The sequence below is a fragment of the Rhinatrema bivittatum genome, chromosome 7, assembly GCF_901001135.1.
Source record: "Rhinatrema bivittatum chromosome 7, aRhiBiv1.1, whole genome shotgun sequence".
NCBI classification, from domain to species: Eukaryota; Metazoa; Chordata; class Amphibia; order Gymnophiona; family Rhinatrematidae; genus Rhinatrema; species Rhinatrema bivittatum.
Genome location: NC_042621.1, coordinates 278,663,078 through 278,677,899, shown reverse-complemented (window position 1 = coordinate 278,677,899; position 14,822 = coordinate 278,663,078). Strand labels below are relative to the sequence as shown.

The following is a 14,822-nucleotide window of genomic DNA, read 5'->3' as shown; positions in this document are numbered from 1 at the left end:
GATGCGGGCGCATGTAGGCGGCTTTTAAAATCAGGTGGAAACGTGCGTGTGTGTCCTACGTGCCTGCGCGTCTCCCGTTTTTGGCGCGCCCCCAGCTTTTAAAATTCATCTTCTAATTTTTACGCAGGGGTGGATTTAGGGATTTTTACCGCCCTTTGGGCACTTTATCTGCCTCGCTCCATTTCCCTTGTTCCCCCCCAGCTCCTGTGAGGGGCTGTTCTCTGCTGAATGAGACTCAGCAGAGCTGGACGGCAGAAAATCTCAGCCCTCTCGCTGCTCCTACATTTTTTGCTGCCCTAGGCACACGCATAATGGGTGCCTATTGGCAAATGCAGGGCCGTTTATACACCTACAGCCTTCCCGGGCTAATTTTCAAACTGCCCATTTACACATGGGAATGTTTTTGATAACTACCCCAGAATGAACATGAAGGGCCATATCTTACATGCCCTCGCTGTCGTCGTAATCAAGTGCTGTCTTCAGTGTGAAGGCGATCAACTACGGTGCACCAGTTCTGAGCTTTCCTCTCCCTTTTGCCCATGTTTCCATATCCTTATGCATATTTTTACACTACCACATAGGGCCGGATTTTAAAAGGGTTAGGCGTGTAAATGGCCTTACGCGCTGGGCCTATTTTAAAAAGGCCCGGCGACGCGCGTAAAGCCCGGGGACGCATGTAAGTCCCGGGGCTTTACAAAAGGGGCGTTCCAGGGGCGGTCCATGGGCGGGGTGCCGGCACGCGCAACTTGCGCCTGCCCAGAGGCAGGCACAAAAGGTAAGATAATAATTTGGGGGGGGGGGGGGGGGGTTTAGAGTAGGGCTGGGGGGAAAAGTTAGGGGAAGGGGTGGGAAGGTTAGGTTAGGGGGAAGGGATGTTCCCTTCCCGGCCGCTTCCTTCCAGGCCGCTCCGATCTTGGAGTGGCCTGGGAGGGAATGGGGACAGGCAGCGCAGCTCGGCGTGCCGAGGTGCACAATTGTGCACCCCCTTGCACGCGCCGACCCCTGATTTTCTAACTTGCGGACGCCTGCGTGCACAAGTTATAAAATCGGGTGTACATGTGCACGCGCCAGGTAGCGCTCGCTCATGTAGGCCGCGCACGCTTCTTTTAAAATCTACCCCATATTGTTTATAATAAATGAGTGGGAAATAAATTATTCCTATTCATATTATGTTCCTATGATTATTAGATTCATATGTATATAAGTAAATATTGTTTGGGGTTTTTTCCCCCCCCCCAGCTATTGGATATGGATCTACTTTGCAAGGCCCACCTGGCCCTCCAGGACCCCCAGGCTCTTATGATGAACTCATAGTACTGCTGCAAAGTAAGTTTGCTTATTCGTTTAATGATAATAGATTTTCATCGGCATTCAGTCGTGGTCACGAGCTACAGCAACATCAACAAGGAAGCTCACACTAATGTAGGTTATATTTCATGAAGGAAATGACCATGTTTAAACATCCTTCTAGTTCTTTCAACTTGGCAGTCCCTAATTGCAGGTGTACGGGTTTTAAAAAAAAAAAAAAGGGCAGAACCAACACACCAGTACATTTGGAGGAGGAAAAGATATATGTTATGAGGGTATTTGTGTTTTCTTTGTCCTCCTTAGTTTCATGAATCAAGGATGTTACGCTAGAATGGGCTATATAGTATATTTTGTAAATAAATAAATAAAAATAAATATGGGTAGGATGGTGATACCCTAGATCCGCAATGATCAATTCATTTAATATATGCATATACCGGTACCGCATAAAAAGTAAAAATACAATGAAAGCAGTTCATAACATAATATTCATAATTTAAAATAACAAAATATAAATAAAATATAAAAAAATTAAATTAAAATAAAATTAAAACTAAAATAACTATATAACTCCCAAACAAAACTACCTGTCCTTCAATCCAGCTCTAAATGCCAAGTAACACATTGTAAAAGAGGATAAAAAAACAGAAAAAGGTAGCGTCATAATTAATGACACGTATAATGGAATGACAGACTTTGGAACATGGACTTTAGTGAGTTACCAGTCTTCCTGACTTTAATGCATAAAAGTCCCCGTTTTGCAGGAGAACCTCAGCATGTTCTGCAGAGTCTTGTTATAGTACACTATGGTGCAGTCTGAAAGCGGCAGCCTGGATATGGAGCACCGGAGCTGATAATGTCGCAGAAGCAAAAACAGAACAGAAAACGCTTTTAGTTCCCATGAACTATCAAAGCGGTGTACAGTAATCAAATTAATACATAAAACACTGATAGAAATTTCTTTCTTCTGCCTACAAACGAAAGAAAGCATGCAAACATTATCCGTGCGGGCTGCGTTTGTCTTAATATTGTGCTCACAGGCATTCATCTTGAGGTGTTGGTGCTGTGGCACTTTAAATGCCTGTAGCATGCACTTAAAGAACCTCAGCATGATAGCAGAAGTTCAGAAAGTGTGGGTTTTTTTTAATATTTTAGGAGATGATGTTCGTCAGTATCTAATTGGTCCTCCCGGTCCACCAGGGGTCCCTGGATCCACGTCTGTGTCTTTGGATTACTCGGAGCTGGCAAGTCGCCTTATGACCTACATGAGCAGTAAGCAATTCTCTCACTTTCTCTTATCTGAACTTCTAGGCCAAAGGATCATCAGAAATATCAAAGAATCAGAGGGCACGTGTTAAATGGCTATGATAAAAAAATAACATTGGTTGCTAATTTAACATTCTACTTAAGGATCTTGAATAAAAGCTGTATAATACGGGGGCCTAGCAACAAAAGTTACTTAAGAACTATCCAGCCCACGCGAACCAACCAGATATTCAAACCCAAAGTAACCGTATAGTCTGTGTTTTGAAGACTGGGAGAACAAAAAAAAATCCATGGCCAGTTTACGTCATCCCAAATGAAAGGGTAAAGTATGTGTGCTAGCTATGCACATACGTTTTTTAAACATCCCCAAAATACCACCCCACCCCCCCCAGCCAGGCTACCTTTTTATAAAGCAACTAAAAGTATGTGTGTGGTAAAATTGCACTCATACGTTTGGGCAGCTGAAAATCCACTTATGCAGATTCAGTCTGTCCCACTATAATTTCTGTTTTTACCCGCAGAGAGATCCCGACTAAACCTTTGGAAACATATCCTTCTCTATTTTTCTTATTTATATTGGGATATCCTACTGTTTCTAGAAAAACCTATCATGCGTGATAAATCTCATAGGTGGATGAGAGCTGTCGTGTGACAGAATGGCAAATAAGTTATGCATCTCCTTTATGCTTGAGAATGCTATCAGCAGATGGTAGTTATTTAACTGGTAGAGAAAATTATTTTTATTTTTAATACTGATGCAATTCATTTCTAGATTCTGGAATTGCCTTTGGTCTGCCTGGCCCACCTGGCCCGCCCGGGATCCCTGGACTCCCTGGATCAGCTTACGGCGATATAACAGCTTTGCTCCAAAGTAAGAAGCAATTATATCGAGTAACCACCAGTGTGTGTGTCCGCTGGTCAAAATCTGAGATAATATACGAAAGCACGATATCTTCAAACCAGAGCTGCTGCTTGTGCATCCATTCTCAGTAATGGGCTGTGCTGTAACCAGACATCCCCCCTGGCTCCCCATCACGGTCTTCGTGTGGATTGAGGATGAAAAATCAGCAACTGCTGAAATCAAGTCTTATGTGCCATGCCATGCTCCGGGGACATTCTGGGGCTGAGTTAAGTTAACCAGATAAGTTATCGGCTAACTCCAACATTCAGAATTAGCCGGATAACTTATCTGGTTGGCTCTGGTTGTGCTAAAGAGTAATCCTAAAGTTAGCTGGATAAAGTTATCCAGCTAACTTTAAGATAGCCAGCTATATTCAATAGTGCAGGTACACCACTGATTATCTCTCCAAAGTTAGCTGGATAAGTTTACCTGGCTTTCAGTGCCTGAACATTACCCCTATATATAGTCTTCATGAAATGTTTGGAGAAGGCAAATGAAATATTCCTGTTGCCGTATGCTAATGCATTCTTATTAGTTCATAAAATGACATGAAATCGTGAAGGTCCATGGTTAGATTTTATTTACAGTGCATTCAGAAAGTATTCAGACCCCTTCACTTTTTCCACATTTTGCTACGTTACAGCCTTATTCTAAAATGGATAATATGCATTTTTCTCTCCTCAGTCTACACACAATACCCCATAATGACAAAGCAAAATCGGGTTTGTAGAAATTTGTGCAAATTAATTTTAAAAAATATCACATTTACCTAAGTATTCAGACCCTTGACTCGATACTTGCACCTTTTGCAGCGATTACAGCCTCAAGTCTTCTTGGGTATGACGTTACAATCTTGGCATATGGTTCTGCCACCATATATTTTTTTTTTAATCTGGGACCTGAGGAGGTGGAGCAGGGCCAATGCTGTAAATCAGTTGTGGTGGGCAAAAGGGCAGCTGGAGACCGAACACTGGTGGGAGCTGGGGAATGGAGGATCGGTGGGGTAAGGACGAGAAAGTGGGAATTCCCTGGCCCCGCCCCCCTCACACAGGTCACACCTGGCCACGGCTCCGCTCTTGACCCCCTCCAGTTCCTCACGGCTCCACTTCCTGTTTGTCTACGAATTAAGCCCTCCGTGTAATGTCGTAGGATGATCTATTGTCCATTTAGTTGCCATTCAAGATCCCGGTATGAACCTTCAATGCGTTTGTATGATGTGTCACTGTAACATCGTAACTTTTTTTCTTTTTTTTAAGCGTAGGAAACTAGTGTCGCTAAACCTCTCTTCAAAGAGCAGCCCCCTCCATCGCTTTCATTAATTTACTCACCCATTCCCTGCGCTTTTTCTCTCTTCTTGAATCTCTTCCTTAAGTTTAGGGCTCCCAGCTACACCCATATTCCAAGTGTAACCTAACAGTGGTTTCAAATAAGGACAACTCATCACAACACTGTGAGATGTCAGAAGCCTGGGGTCAGTTTTCCAAGAATGCTCCGTTCCTGAATTAGGTCCCTAAATTTTAAGCTCCCCAATTCACGTGAATTTTCATCCAATATTAGATGCTTACGTTTTCAGCAGAAAATGTTTCTAAATGTAGGGGGCCTAAAAATTAGACACCTAAATTTAGACCTGCAATTCATATTCCTAAATTTAGGTAACTAAGGAGGTCATTTGTCAAGCCACAATATTTTACTGCAGGAATGGCAAAATATTCTGGGGGAGTGTTCATGTGATATTTTGCCCATCCCTGAGAAAATATGATGGCGGTCTCCCCATAATATATTTTATCATGGGAAAAAAAATGCAAATAAAATATACTGCAGGGAAAGGCTCACTAATGCACAATAATGGCCCAATTTGCCTAAGGCCTCATCTTAAATGGCCACATGACCCGGAAAGCTCACTCCCAATGAGTCAAAACCCCCTGGGGTTCTGAGTAGATCCCTGCCCACCCATCTGCGTGCGATAGCTGGAAAGCTTAGCGCAGGCCTGCGCTAGCAACATCGGGGCGGAGTCGGCCCCGGAAGAGGAGGAGTCGGGGCGTCACTTTTTATGGTGTAGTTATTCGGCGCGATGCTGGCAGCGATCGCACCACGGTAGTGCGATCGCTGCCGGCTACCACAGGACCGCCCCTCGCTTCGCCCCCCGTTAGCACCAGGATTCACTAAGCCTTGCGGCATTAGTGAATCCAGGTCTTAATCTTCTTAATCTAGGCACTCTGCTCCAATCAGTTTTCAAAGAGGCCAATTTAGGTGACTAATTCCCAAAGTTAGACACCTAAACCCTTTGAAAATTAATCCTTAGGGCCCTGTTTTACTAAGCATGTTCCCATAAACACAAAATGGGAGAACAGCTTTGGTAAATAACCCCCTTAGTTGGCAAATTCCTGAACAACTGGAAAAGACAAGCACAGATGAGCCAGTTCTAAACTTGAATGGAAAAGGGGATGTCCTGTTGTTGACCGTGATCTGCATTTAAAATAACTCTGCAGACAATATATCTTATCCATCAGCGGCTGCTCTGAACAGCGGCACTTCAAGTTCATCAGAAGCCGGTTTGGCAGGAAGGTTTAGCTCAGGAATTTGCGCTGTTCTATATAACTTTTATTCACTTTTGAAATATTCCCTTGATGAAGCCTAGGCATTAAGCATAATGAAGGCCCTTGTAGGGACCTGATTAATATAAACAAGGACAGGAAGATCCATGTACTCGAGCCTTTATTGAGTCTAACGCAGGATTTGCCTGATACAACATAATTCAGGAAAAATTCACACCGTGTATACTATACAATACATTTATATCATGTAACACCATGTCAAAGAGTTTTAAGTTTGTATAGATGAGAATTGAATTTAATACATGCATTTTTAGATGATATAAGAAAGCAAAGTGTTGAAAAAATGTTAATTTGTATGTTAGAGTGAGGTAAGTAGTGTATGGAGTGCTTTGTGTGGATGTGTGATTGCCAATGGGTATAGTTATCACTGAGTAGTAATTTTAAATGAGAACTATATTTTTGTGAAGTATAATATGGAATGGTGAAAAAATATAATAAGGATTTTTTGTACATTTAATAATATATTTGAAATATTTAATATTGATACTCTTGTATATATTTTATCATCACAAATTGTATAGAATCCATATATTAGGATTTAGCTAAAGCCAAGATCTATTCCTCTCTCTCTCTCTCTCTCTCTCTCTCTCTCTCTCTCTCTCTCTCTCTCTCTCTCTCTCTCTATATATATATAGATATATATATAGATATATATATATAGATATATATATAGATATATATATATATATATATAGATATATATATATATAGATATATATATATATATAGATATATATATAGATATATATATATATATATATATATATATATATATGTTCCATCCCTCTCCCCCCCCCCCCCAAAGAATGAATTATTTTAATGTGGTTCTATATTTATTTTACCAACTATTTCAGCTTCTGAATTCAGAGGGATTGTTGGGCCACCGGGACCGCCAGGGCAGCCTGGGCGTCCAGGACCCCCAGGACCTGTTGGGCCACCAGGACCTCTGAGCGCAAACCAAGTTGGTTTCAGCGTGGAGGATATCTCTGCCTACCTGCAGCGTAAGGAGTTTGCATCCTTTCCTCCCTCATCTCCCCCTCTCTAGTCTTCTGCTCCGCATCTCCTTTCACCTTCAGAGCCTGCCGGGTTTTGAGAACTTTTATTTTAATTCTGCTCTGGATAGAATATGAATGTGGGGGGGAAATGCACATTGTAATAATATAAAAAAGAGATCAAACGCCGCCTCTTAACTGTAAAAGGAAAATTAACCAAGGCCAGTTAATAGTTTGTAAGCCAAGATCAGTATAATAAACATTGCAAAGTAAAATCTTCACAAGGAACACTGAATGAAGAAGAAGATAAAACTAGAGTTTAAAAAAAAGAAAGAAAAGTTAACGTATTTCAAAATCTGCCATTTTGCATTTCCTCCTCCTCTACAAAACATTCTTAACACCTTTTCTGCTTCTAATCTGCATCCATGGTAACTTATTTCAAATTTCGCCGCCTGATCTGTCCAGACATTTCTTTTTCATCGTTGCTTTAATCATCTCACCAGCCTCTTCATCCCTCGTGGCCTATGTCCTCTTTACTTCTAGCCTTCAGCTACCGTCACCCACATCTCTGTCCTGCAATACTGCTATTACGACTATTTATAATTTCTAAAGCCCTGCTAGTCCTACGCAGCCCTGCACGTCCCTGCTCCGTGGAGCTTACAAGACAAAACCAGAGTCTAAGGGAAGCGGATTTATTGTAGAGAAGTCTTTAGGACTCAAAAGCAGAGAGCATGAGCCACCGACCCAGCAGGGCTATTCCAGGCTTACTGCGCAGCAAGGTGGAAAGCACAGAGTCGGGAGTGGATGGTGGAGGAGAAGGGCACAGATTAGAGTGGCTTTCTTGATAAATGGAGTTCACGAAGGAAGGGTGTAGGGAGAGAGAAGAGAAGACAGGTCACGAGGAGCTGCAGAGTGAATGCATTTGTAGACGAGTAAGAGAAGCTTGAACTGTATGCAGAAGCAGACGGAGGAGCCAATGTAGGGACTTTTGGGGGGGGGGGTGGCTATGTCCTTATGTCCCTATGGTCTATGTCCTTGAATCCAGGTCACCATCTGCTACTTTTTTCCTTCTCCGCTCTTCCTTTCATGCATTCACAAAGATTTTTCCCCACCCCGTGTTAAATGAACCACTAACCTCTGTCTAGCAGCATTAAGGGAAGGCCAACCTTACAGAGTGGATATCATCCCACCGAGGAAGTGGATACCCCATGAAACGCTGGGCGCGTGCGCTATCCTATGGATCTCACGATGCCAGTGAAAGTTATATTGTACTGAATGATACGCACTCTCTGAGTTTGCCCTGCGCCATTAGCAGTACTAGGACTCTGACTGCTGAGAGTTTCAGCTGAAAAAAAACCTCCTTTTTACCTACATTAAGGGAGCAAATCAATAATGCTTCTCGCCCACTCTCTTTCTGGGAAAACACCTTGATAAGTCAGGCTCTTTGTTTTTTTTCTGTTCTTCCTTTTCCTCTACTCTGATTTGCATGCGGCTTTCCATGTGTTTTATTCTAGAAACCTTCTTGTGCTATTTATATAACATTTCTTCAAGCACTCTTGCAGCAAAAATGTACGTTTTCAAATTAAAGTGGTTTAAAGGATATAATTCAGAGTAAGAGGAGCCACATATTTGTTTTCCAATTTATCTCACAAATCTTTTTCCTCCCAAAAGGTACGGGCTACGTAGGAGGAATCCCAGGGCCACCTGGACCCCCAGGACCCCAGGGGCCACCTGGTAACTCGGAAGGACTGGTCTCCTACGCAGAAAATATCCAAAGTGATCGATTCAGGACTGAGCTGATTCAATATCTAACAAGTAATTACACTTTTCTTTTCACCGCCCATTGCAATGTTTGTCTGGTTTTTTTTTTTTTTGGTCCATGTGAATGGATGTCCCCGCGGTTACAGGTGTCAGCATGAGATTTATCTGAACTTCTTCTACGTCCCTGCACTGCATGAAGCTATAAGCGAGCAGGAACTCAAATTTTAATGCTGCACGCCAAAAGCCAGCGTATCTGTCCTTAAACAAGGCCGTCATCTGGGATACCCATAATGCAGAGCCAGATTACTGTTATGTACTCAGCCCAGGATTATACTTTTCTGCTTAGGAGTTTCTGGACTACTTTCTCTTCAGTTTTCTTCACTGTTTTGAACCTGCAGTGTTTTCTTTCCAGTAGCATCCATTTCTTCTGTTCGGATTGCCAACCTTTTGGGAATGCCGTTATATTCTGCCTTGTTTGAAGTACCAAAACCTGAACACGTGATTCCAGCTGAGCACGAGAGTAACTCTTTGCTCTGTATTCAGTAAGCGGGCGAGCGGTAAAGTTATCTGGCTATTTGGTGGGACTTAGCCGGAGAAGTCTTGTCACTGCATATTCCTGGATGAAGGTTTATGGCTAACTTTATCCAGATAACTTTAGAGCAAGCCTTCACCCCCCACCAGACATGTCCGGATGAGGTTTATGCCATGCCCTCGGGAACTTCCTGTTTTTGTGCAGGCCAATGATTTGCCCAGATAAAATGTACCCACTGAGCAGAGATGAAATATTAACCCTGACAACTTATCCAGCTAACTCCAGAATATCGACCACTCTGGCCTTTCTGGACGAGGATACTTGCATTATTGCCCCTGGTGGTATTAGCAGACACTCTCTAGTGCTCTGGGTTGGACACCATATCACAGTGAATCATACAGATGGGAATAGGCACAAGATATCTCGGTAAACTGCATGCCAAGATATAAATCTTTCATCTGTATCGTATTGTTTCAAAGGCAGATGAGTTCAGTGGAGCCAATAGCCATTAACATTGGGCTGTTGAGGACTTCTGTTTCATGCCATTGGACAGGAGTTCAGTTAAAGATCTCAACCATCTTGTTTATTTGCTGTGAGATGGATGGCAATCTAAGTGGCAGACACACAAGTGACCTAACTATTCGGCTGCTCTTAGAGACGGTCTTTCCAGGACAAGATTGAGGGTTATTGTAGGGGCTGAATTACATTTAGCTATTAAGCCAGTGAAAAACACACGCACATACACAAAATAGTCTTCCAAAGAAAAAAAAAAGTAATTTTTAAAGCAGTAGACAGTATTTTTAGATTTTTATCTATTTTTGTTGGTTTGGGTACCTACACAGTGCATTCTACTTATTTCTGCAATTTGATTTCTTGCAAGCCGTTGCTTTGCATGAGTATAAGCAACTGTGATGATGCTTGACAATCTCCATCAGCTTTAAGCAGGCATTACTTTATATTGCCACTCACCTCAAGCATCTTTGGGTAGATGGAACGTCTCCTTGGTGGCACTGGAGCTGGGAACCTGCGTAGGGTGAGCACATACGCCCGGGGTCAAAAGGCAGAAGCAGATGCAGCTCTGGATTTACTCCACTGTGTGCATGGAGATGCAGTTCTGACCTTCCTAAGAAAAGTAGAAGTACATCTCCATTCGTGCAGCGGGGCAAAACCAGGACTGGGCCAGCCTGTCCTTTTTAACGTTGTGGCACCGTATGGCCACTCTGAACCTGGGACATCAGCAGCAACAGCAGTGGAGCTCCTTGTGATTTGCCTCTGGAAAGGCTGCGCTAGGTCTGTTAATATACTACACTGTCCATGCTTTCCTTCTTAAATTGCGCAGAGCTTGGAGATTTGGCAGGGCGAGTTTTACCCGTTCACCAGACAGAAAAGTATTTCCAGCAAAGCCTCTGCAAGCAGCCGGGTTTAGAAAATGGCAGCTCTGGGCCTTCCCTAGCATGGGCCAGACAGGGTGAAAAGCTTGCTGAGCTGTCTCTGTTCAATAGATTAAGGGCATAGGCTTTCAGCGCTCACCGTGCCTGTTTCCGTTACCTCAGAATTCCACTTTAGAAAAAAAACTGAAAAGAACACTTAAACTAAATTTATTGCACTTTCTTTACTTGTTCTTGCAAACTCCGCATTTACAGTTTGGTAAAATAATTACCTTGTCTGTTAAATTGCAATCCTTGGGCAGGTATTGTGTATTTTCCTGTTCCCAGCCCTTTTCTTCAGGTTATCATCCAAATATGCCACCTATGGTAAGACTGAACACATGCATGCCAGGTTTTGGATGGAACCATGGCCTGTGGCCCCTGACCAAGGACCGCTATTGCCATGCATATCGGAGGCAGTGGTGGTTTAAAAAAATGTAGAAATCCTTGGCGTAGTTGTGAATGAAGGCTCATAGTGCTGTAGACCAGTAGATCCCCCTTCTGATTGAACTGGAAATCGGAAAGAGCAGGAGGAATCTTGTAGGCCATAAGACAAACCCACAAGAGCTGTGAGCTGTGGAACATTTTCTGGCAGCTGTTTCCCCCAACCCAAGCCTGACCCCCATCGCGCTTTCCACTCCTGGCTGGACCCAGCACACTCATCCCTCTTTCCCCCATCCCTGTCCCGTGGACTGACAGGCTCTCCCCACCCCCGCCAGCTTGCAAGATTCCCCATCCACCCTGGCTCCCTCCCTTTGCTGCCTTTCCCTGCGTGCATGCTGAGAGCGAGAGGCGGCCTGCTCGTTTCTCCAGCTGCTGGCTGTGCGTTCTACAACTCTGGGGCTTTGCAAAGAGCTCGCATTGCAATCATAGCACATGTAGCATTGAAACAATGCAGAAACCCAACAGACTGAGAACACTACTGGGACCTAAGCATATTAAATAGATGTAGATAGATGATAAGGGATCGTAATATTGACAGCGAACTCTAGTAATGGATGTTTATGTTTTCTAGGTGACAGTGTCCGAAGGTACATTTCCGGACCCCCGGGACCTCCAGGCCCTCAAGGACCACCAGGACAGAAAGGCGATAGCGGACTTCTATCCTCCTCCTCCTCCTTATCTTCATCCTCCTCCTTATCGTCGTCTTCATCTTCATCCTCATCGCTATCAACAATGCTGGATTACAGCGAGATATCAAGCCGGGTAGTGGAAAACATACAGAGTGAGTGTGAGACGAGCTCGCTTCTTTTCATCTTGTGAAACGCTCGCACACGTATGCTGTATGCGATGCTGGAGGAAATTCTTTGCGCAGTGTAAACTCATTTCTGTGTTTCAGACTTACACTATCGGAGCCAAAAGCTCAAAAGGTTTGACCTGACGTTTATGCTTCCAGGATAAGGAATTTTCCATAGCGCATTTACACTTAACGGGAAAATATGAGACGATGTGGATTTTACTCTTTGCTCTAGCACAGCCATACGTGACATGCACTGTTCCATGAATTGTTAGGTTATCTGTTTTTAGAGGCCTGCAAGGCTTTCTCACCTCACATCAGCGGTGTTTCAGAACTGGGTAAATGACCTATTATCTGGAGATCTTTTTTTTTTATCATGCTGCCACAAAGAAATCCGGGCTGTTTTGTAACCTATTCAGCTACGATTTACTCCTGCTTGTGCATGTTTTGCACTGCTTTTGACTTCTAGAGAAGAGACGTCTCTCTCAGTGCAGTACATGTGGGCTGTGTTGCATTGCACAGTATTAAATGGGAGCTTCCTGGCAGATCCAGGCTCTTGCCATAAGTAACACTTTTCCCCATAGGGCTGGTTCGGTAACTCATGGCATTATTTTGCTTTTGAGGAACAGACTTTAGGAGTTTAGCTGTTCTCTCTCCATTTTACTGAAATGTTGCATTTTCTGTAAATAAGAGAGGATTTTCTTCCCTATGTGCATGCGCTGAGTAACAGGCGTGTAAGCCCTTACAGCCCCCATTATAGTCATTTTACAACACTGAGGCAACCTTGCTAAGTGGATTAACATTGGCCATTAACGCAAATAAATTAGCACACGTTAAGCTTTAAAGTTAGAATATTAATGTAGATATTACGCCAAAACCGTAATGACACCTCCCTCTGGTGTGAATGTTTTTTGTGTTGACAGGTCTGGGTTCACTTTTGCAAGCTTTACTGTGTGATATTCTTCTATGAACTAATCGGTAGTGAGCTGTTTTGCATCTCATTAGCTTAAGTTATTTTTTTTCATTAAAACGCACAGGCTAATTAACTCATATAGAGTCGATTGCACATGCTAACTGCATTTTAATGTACGTTAACATTTGCGAAAGTGTTAGCACATTTTAGAACCTTGACCTCCTTTAAAAGACACCTAAGATCATCCCTCATATTAAAAGATGATGTTACCTTCCTTGTGCAGCTTGGGGGAAAAACCGTTGAGCCAAATTTTAATCCAGTGTACGTTCCAGAGGGGCTTGTTGAATACAGTGTTAATGTATCTGAGGAACTGTATTAACTAAGAGGATAACTTTAAAATGAGCATATGCACGCAAATGCAGGCCTGAGTGCACAAGCACTAGAATTTTGTATCGTCTGTGCATATATTATACAAAATCCACCTCTTCACAGGTGTGTGTGCTCCTTATTTTAAGCACTCGCACAAGGAAATATTTGTGTATTTTCTTAGCATTTGTTGGCTTTTACACACAAGTCAGCACATTTTGTAACATGCGCGCAAGCAGGAAATGACCAGATTAAGCAATTAGTCCACCAGTTTGCCCAGTCTATCTGTAGGTCATCTAGACTCAGTGTTTATTCAGCCGGCACTCCCCCTCCTTTTTACCCTGACACTTCACCCAGTCAGTAATTAGCTATAAAGAGTTTATTCTGATTTACACCTAATAAGTAGCAGATATGTGCGCAGGTAACAGCCATCACGTACTGCTTGCGCTGGTTATAAAATAGCAGCTTATGCACCTAACTGTTGGACCTGCTTTTAAGCACGCCAATCTATTTATGCTTCAGTACCTGAGCGAGTATGTGGAAGTTTGTAAAACAGGACAGAAACACGTCCTGTGCGCGTGCAACTCTTATAAAATGCTATTATTTTTTTGCTAAGAATTTACATCCCTCAAGACTTAATGAAGCTTATTGCTTATGTAAAAGGTTAATCATGAAGTATGATACCTATTTGTGACAGAACTGTTGACATGTCCCATGTAGCAAGCCCCATTCACTTCCAAGAATCTACTGCATGGACAAACACAGCGTTCGCATTACTTTAGTCAAGAATCTAACAGACACAAGATAGGACTTAATATAAATGCAGTTTTAAAAAATTCCACATCAGTTCTATAAGGTGCTGATGCAATACAGTGCGCTCAGCCAAGCACATTATATAACCCGCAGTTGGACGCGGCTTGTATAGATGCTAACTAATCCCCTTATGCATTAAGGGGATTAGCGCCTCTACAATGCACATCCAACGCAAAGTGAATCTAATAGCGCTCATCACATGCAAATGCATGTAAATGAGGCTATTAGCTATTCACTCCCAATGCAAAAAAATAATGTGCGTCTAGGACGCACATTTTAGCAATCAGAAATTAATGCCAAGCGTTAATTGCTGAGTGCTCCTAAAACGGATACAGAAAAGCAGAAAAAACTGCTTTTCTGACTGCCTCCTACTTAATATCATTAGAGTTGTTCCTCCTACTTAATATCATTGGGATATTAAGTAGGAGGAACAACTCTAAAAAAAAAATAAAATAAAAAAAGGTCAAAAAAAAGCACGGTAGTCAGGTTTAGGAAGCGGATGCTCAGTTGACAAGCGTCTGTTTCCTGATCCCCTGGCACATGCACAAGTTAGGAAAATGGACGCTGTTAAATTCAGCGTCCAGCCTACGAACTTGACAACCGGCACAAGAAGAAGTATATAAATCAGTAATAAAGTGTCGGGCACTTAATATTAATTTATTCGCTTGTTCACTTATTGCCCATTGGTCCT

The 14,822-nt window shown here is 42.7% G+C and overlaps 1 protein-coding gene across 2 annotated transcripts in view; it reads left to right on the top strand.

Annotated features, from left to right (window-relative positions):
• Window positions 1–14,822, top strand: part of COL17A1 (collagen type XVII alpha 1 chain) — a 135,257-nt gene that overhangs the window by 108,374 nt on the left and 12,061 nt on the right. For both annotated transcript variants that reach the window (XM_029610329.1, XM_029610328.1), the window contains exons 47-52: window positions 1,240–1,326; window positions 2,464–2,580; window positions 3,347–3,445; window positions 6,945–7,091; window positions 8,754–8,897; window positions 11,818–12,027. In XM_029610329.1, the coding sequence (XP_029466189.1) occupies window positions 1,240–1,326; window positions 2,464–2,580; window positions 3,347–3,445; window positions 6,945–7,091; window positions 8,754–8,897; window positions 11,818–12,027 (804 nt within the window). The remainder of the gene's footprint in view (window positions 1–1,239; window positions 1,327–2,463; window positions 2,581–3,346; window positions 3,446–6,944; window positions 7,092–8,753; window positions 8,898–11,817; window positions 12,028–14,822) is intronic.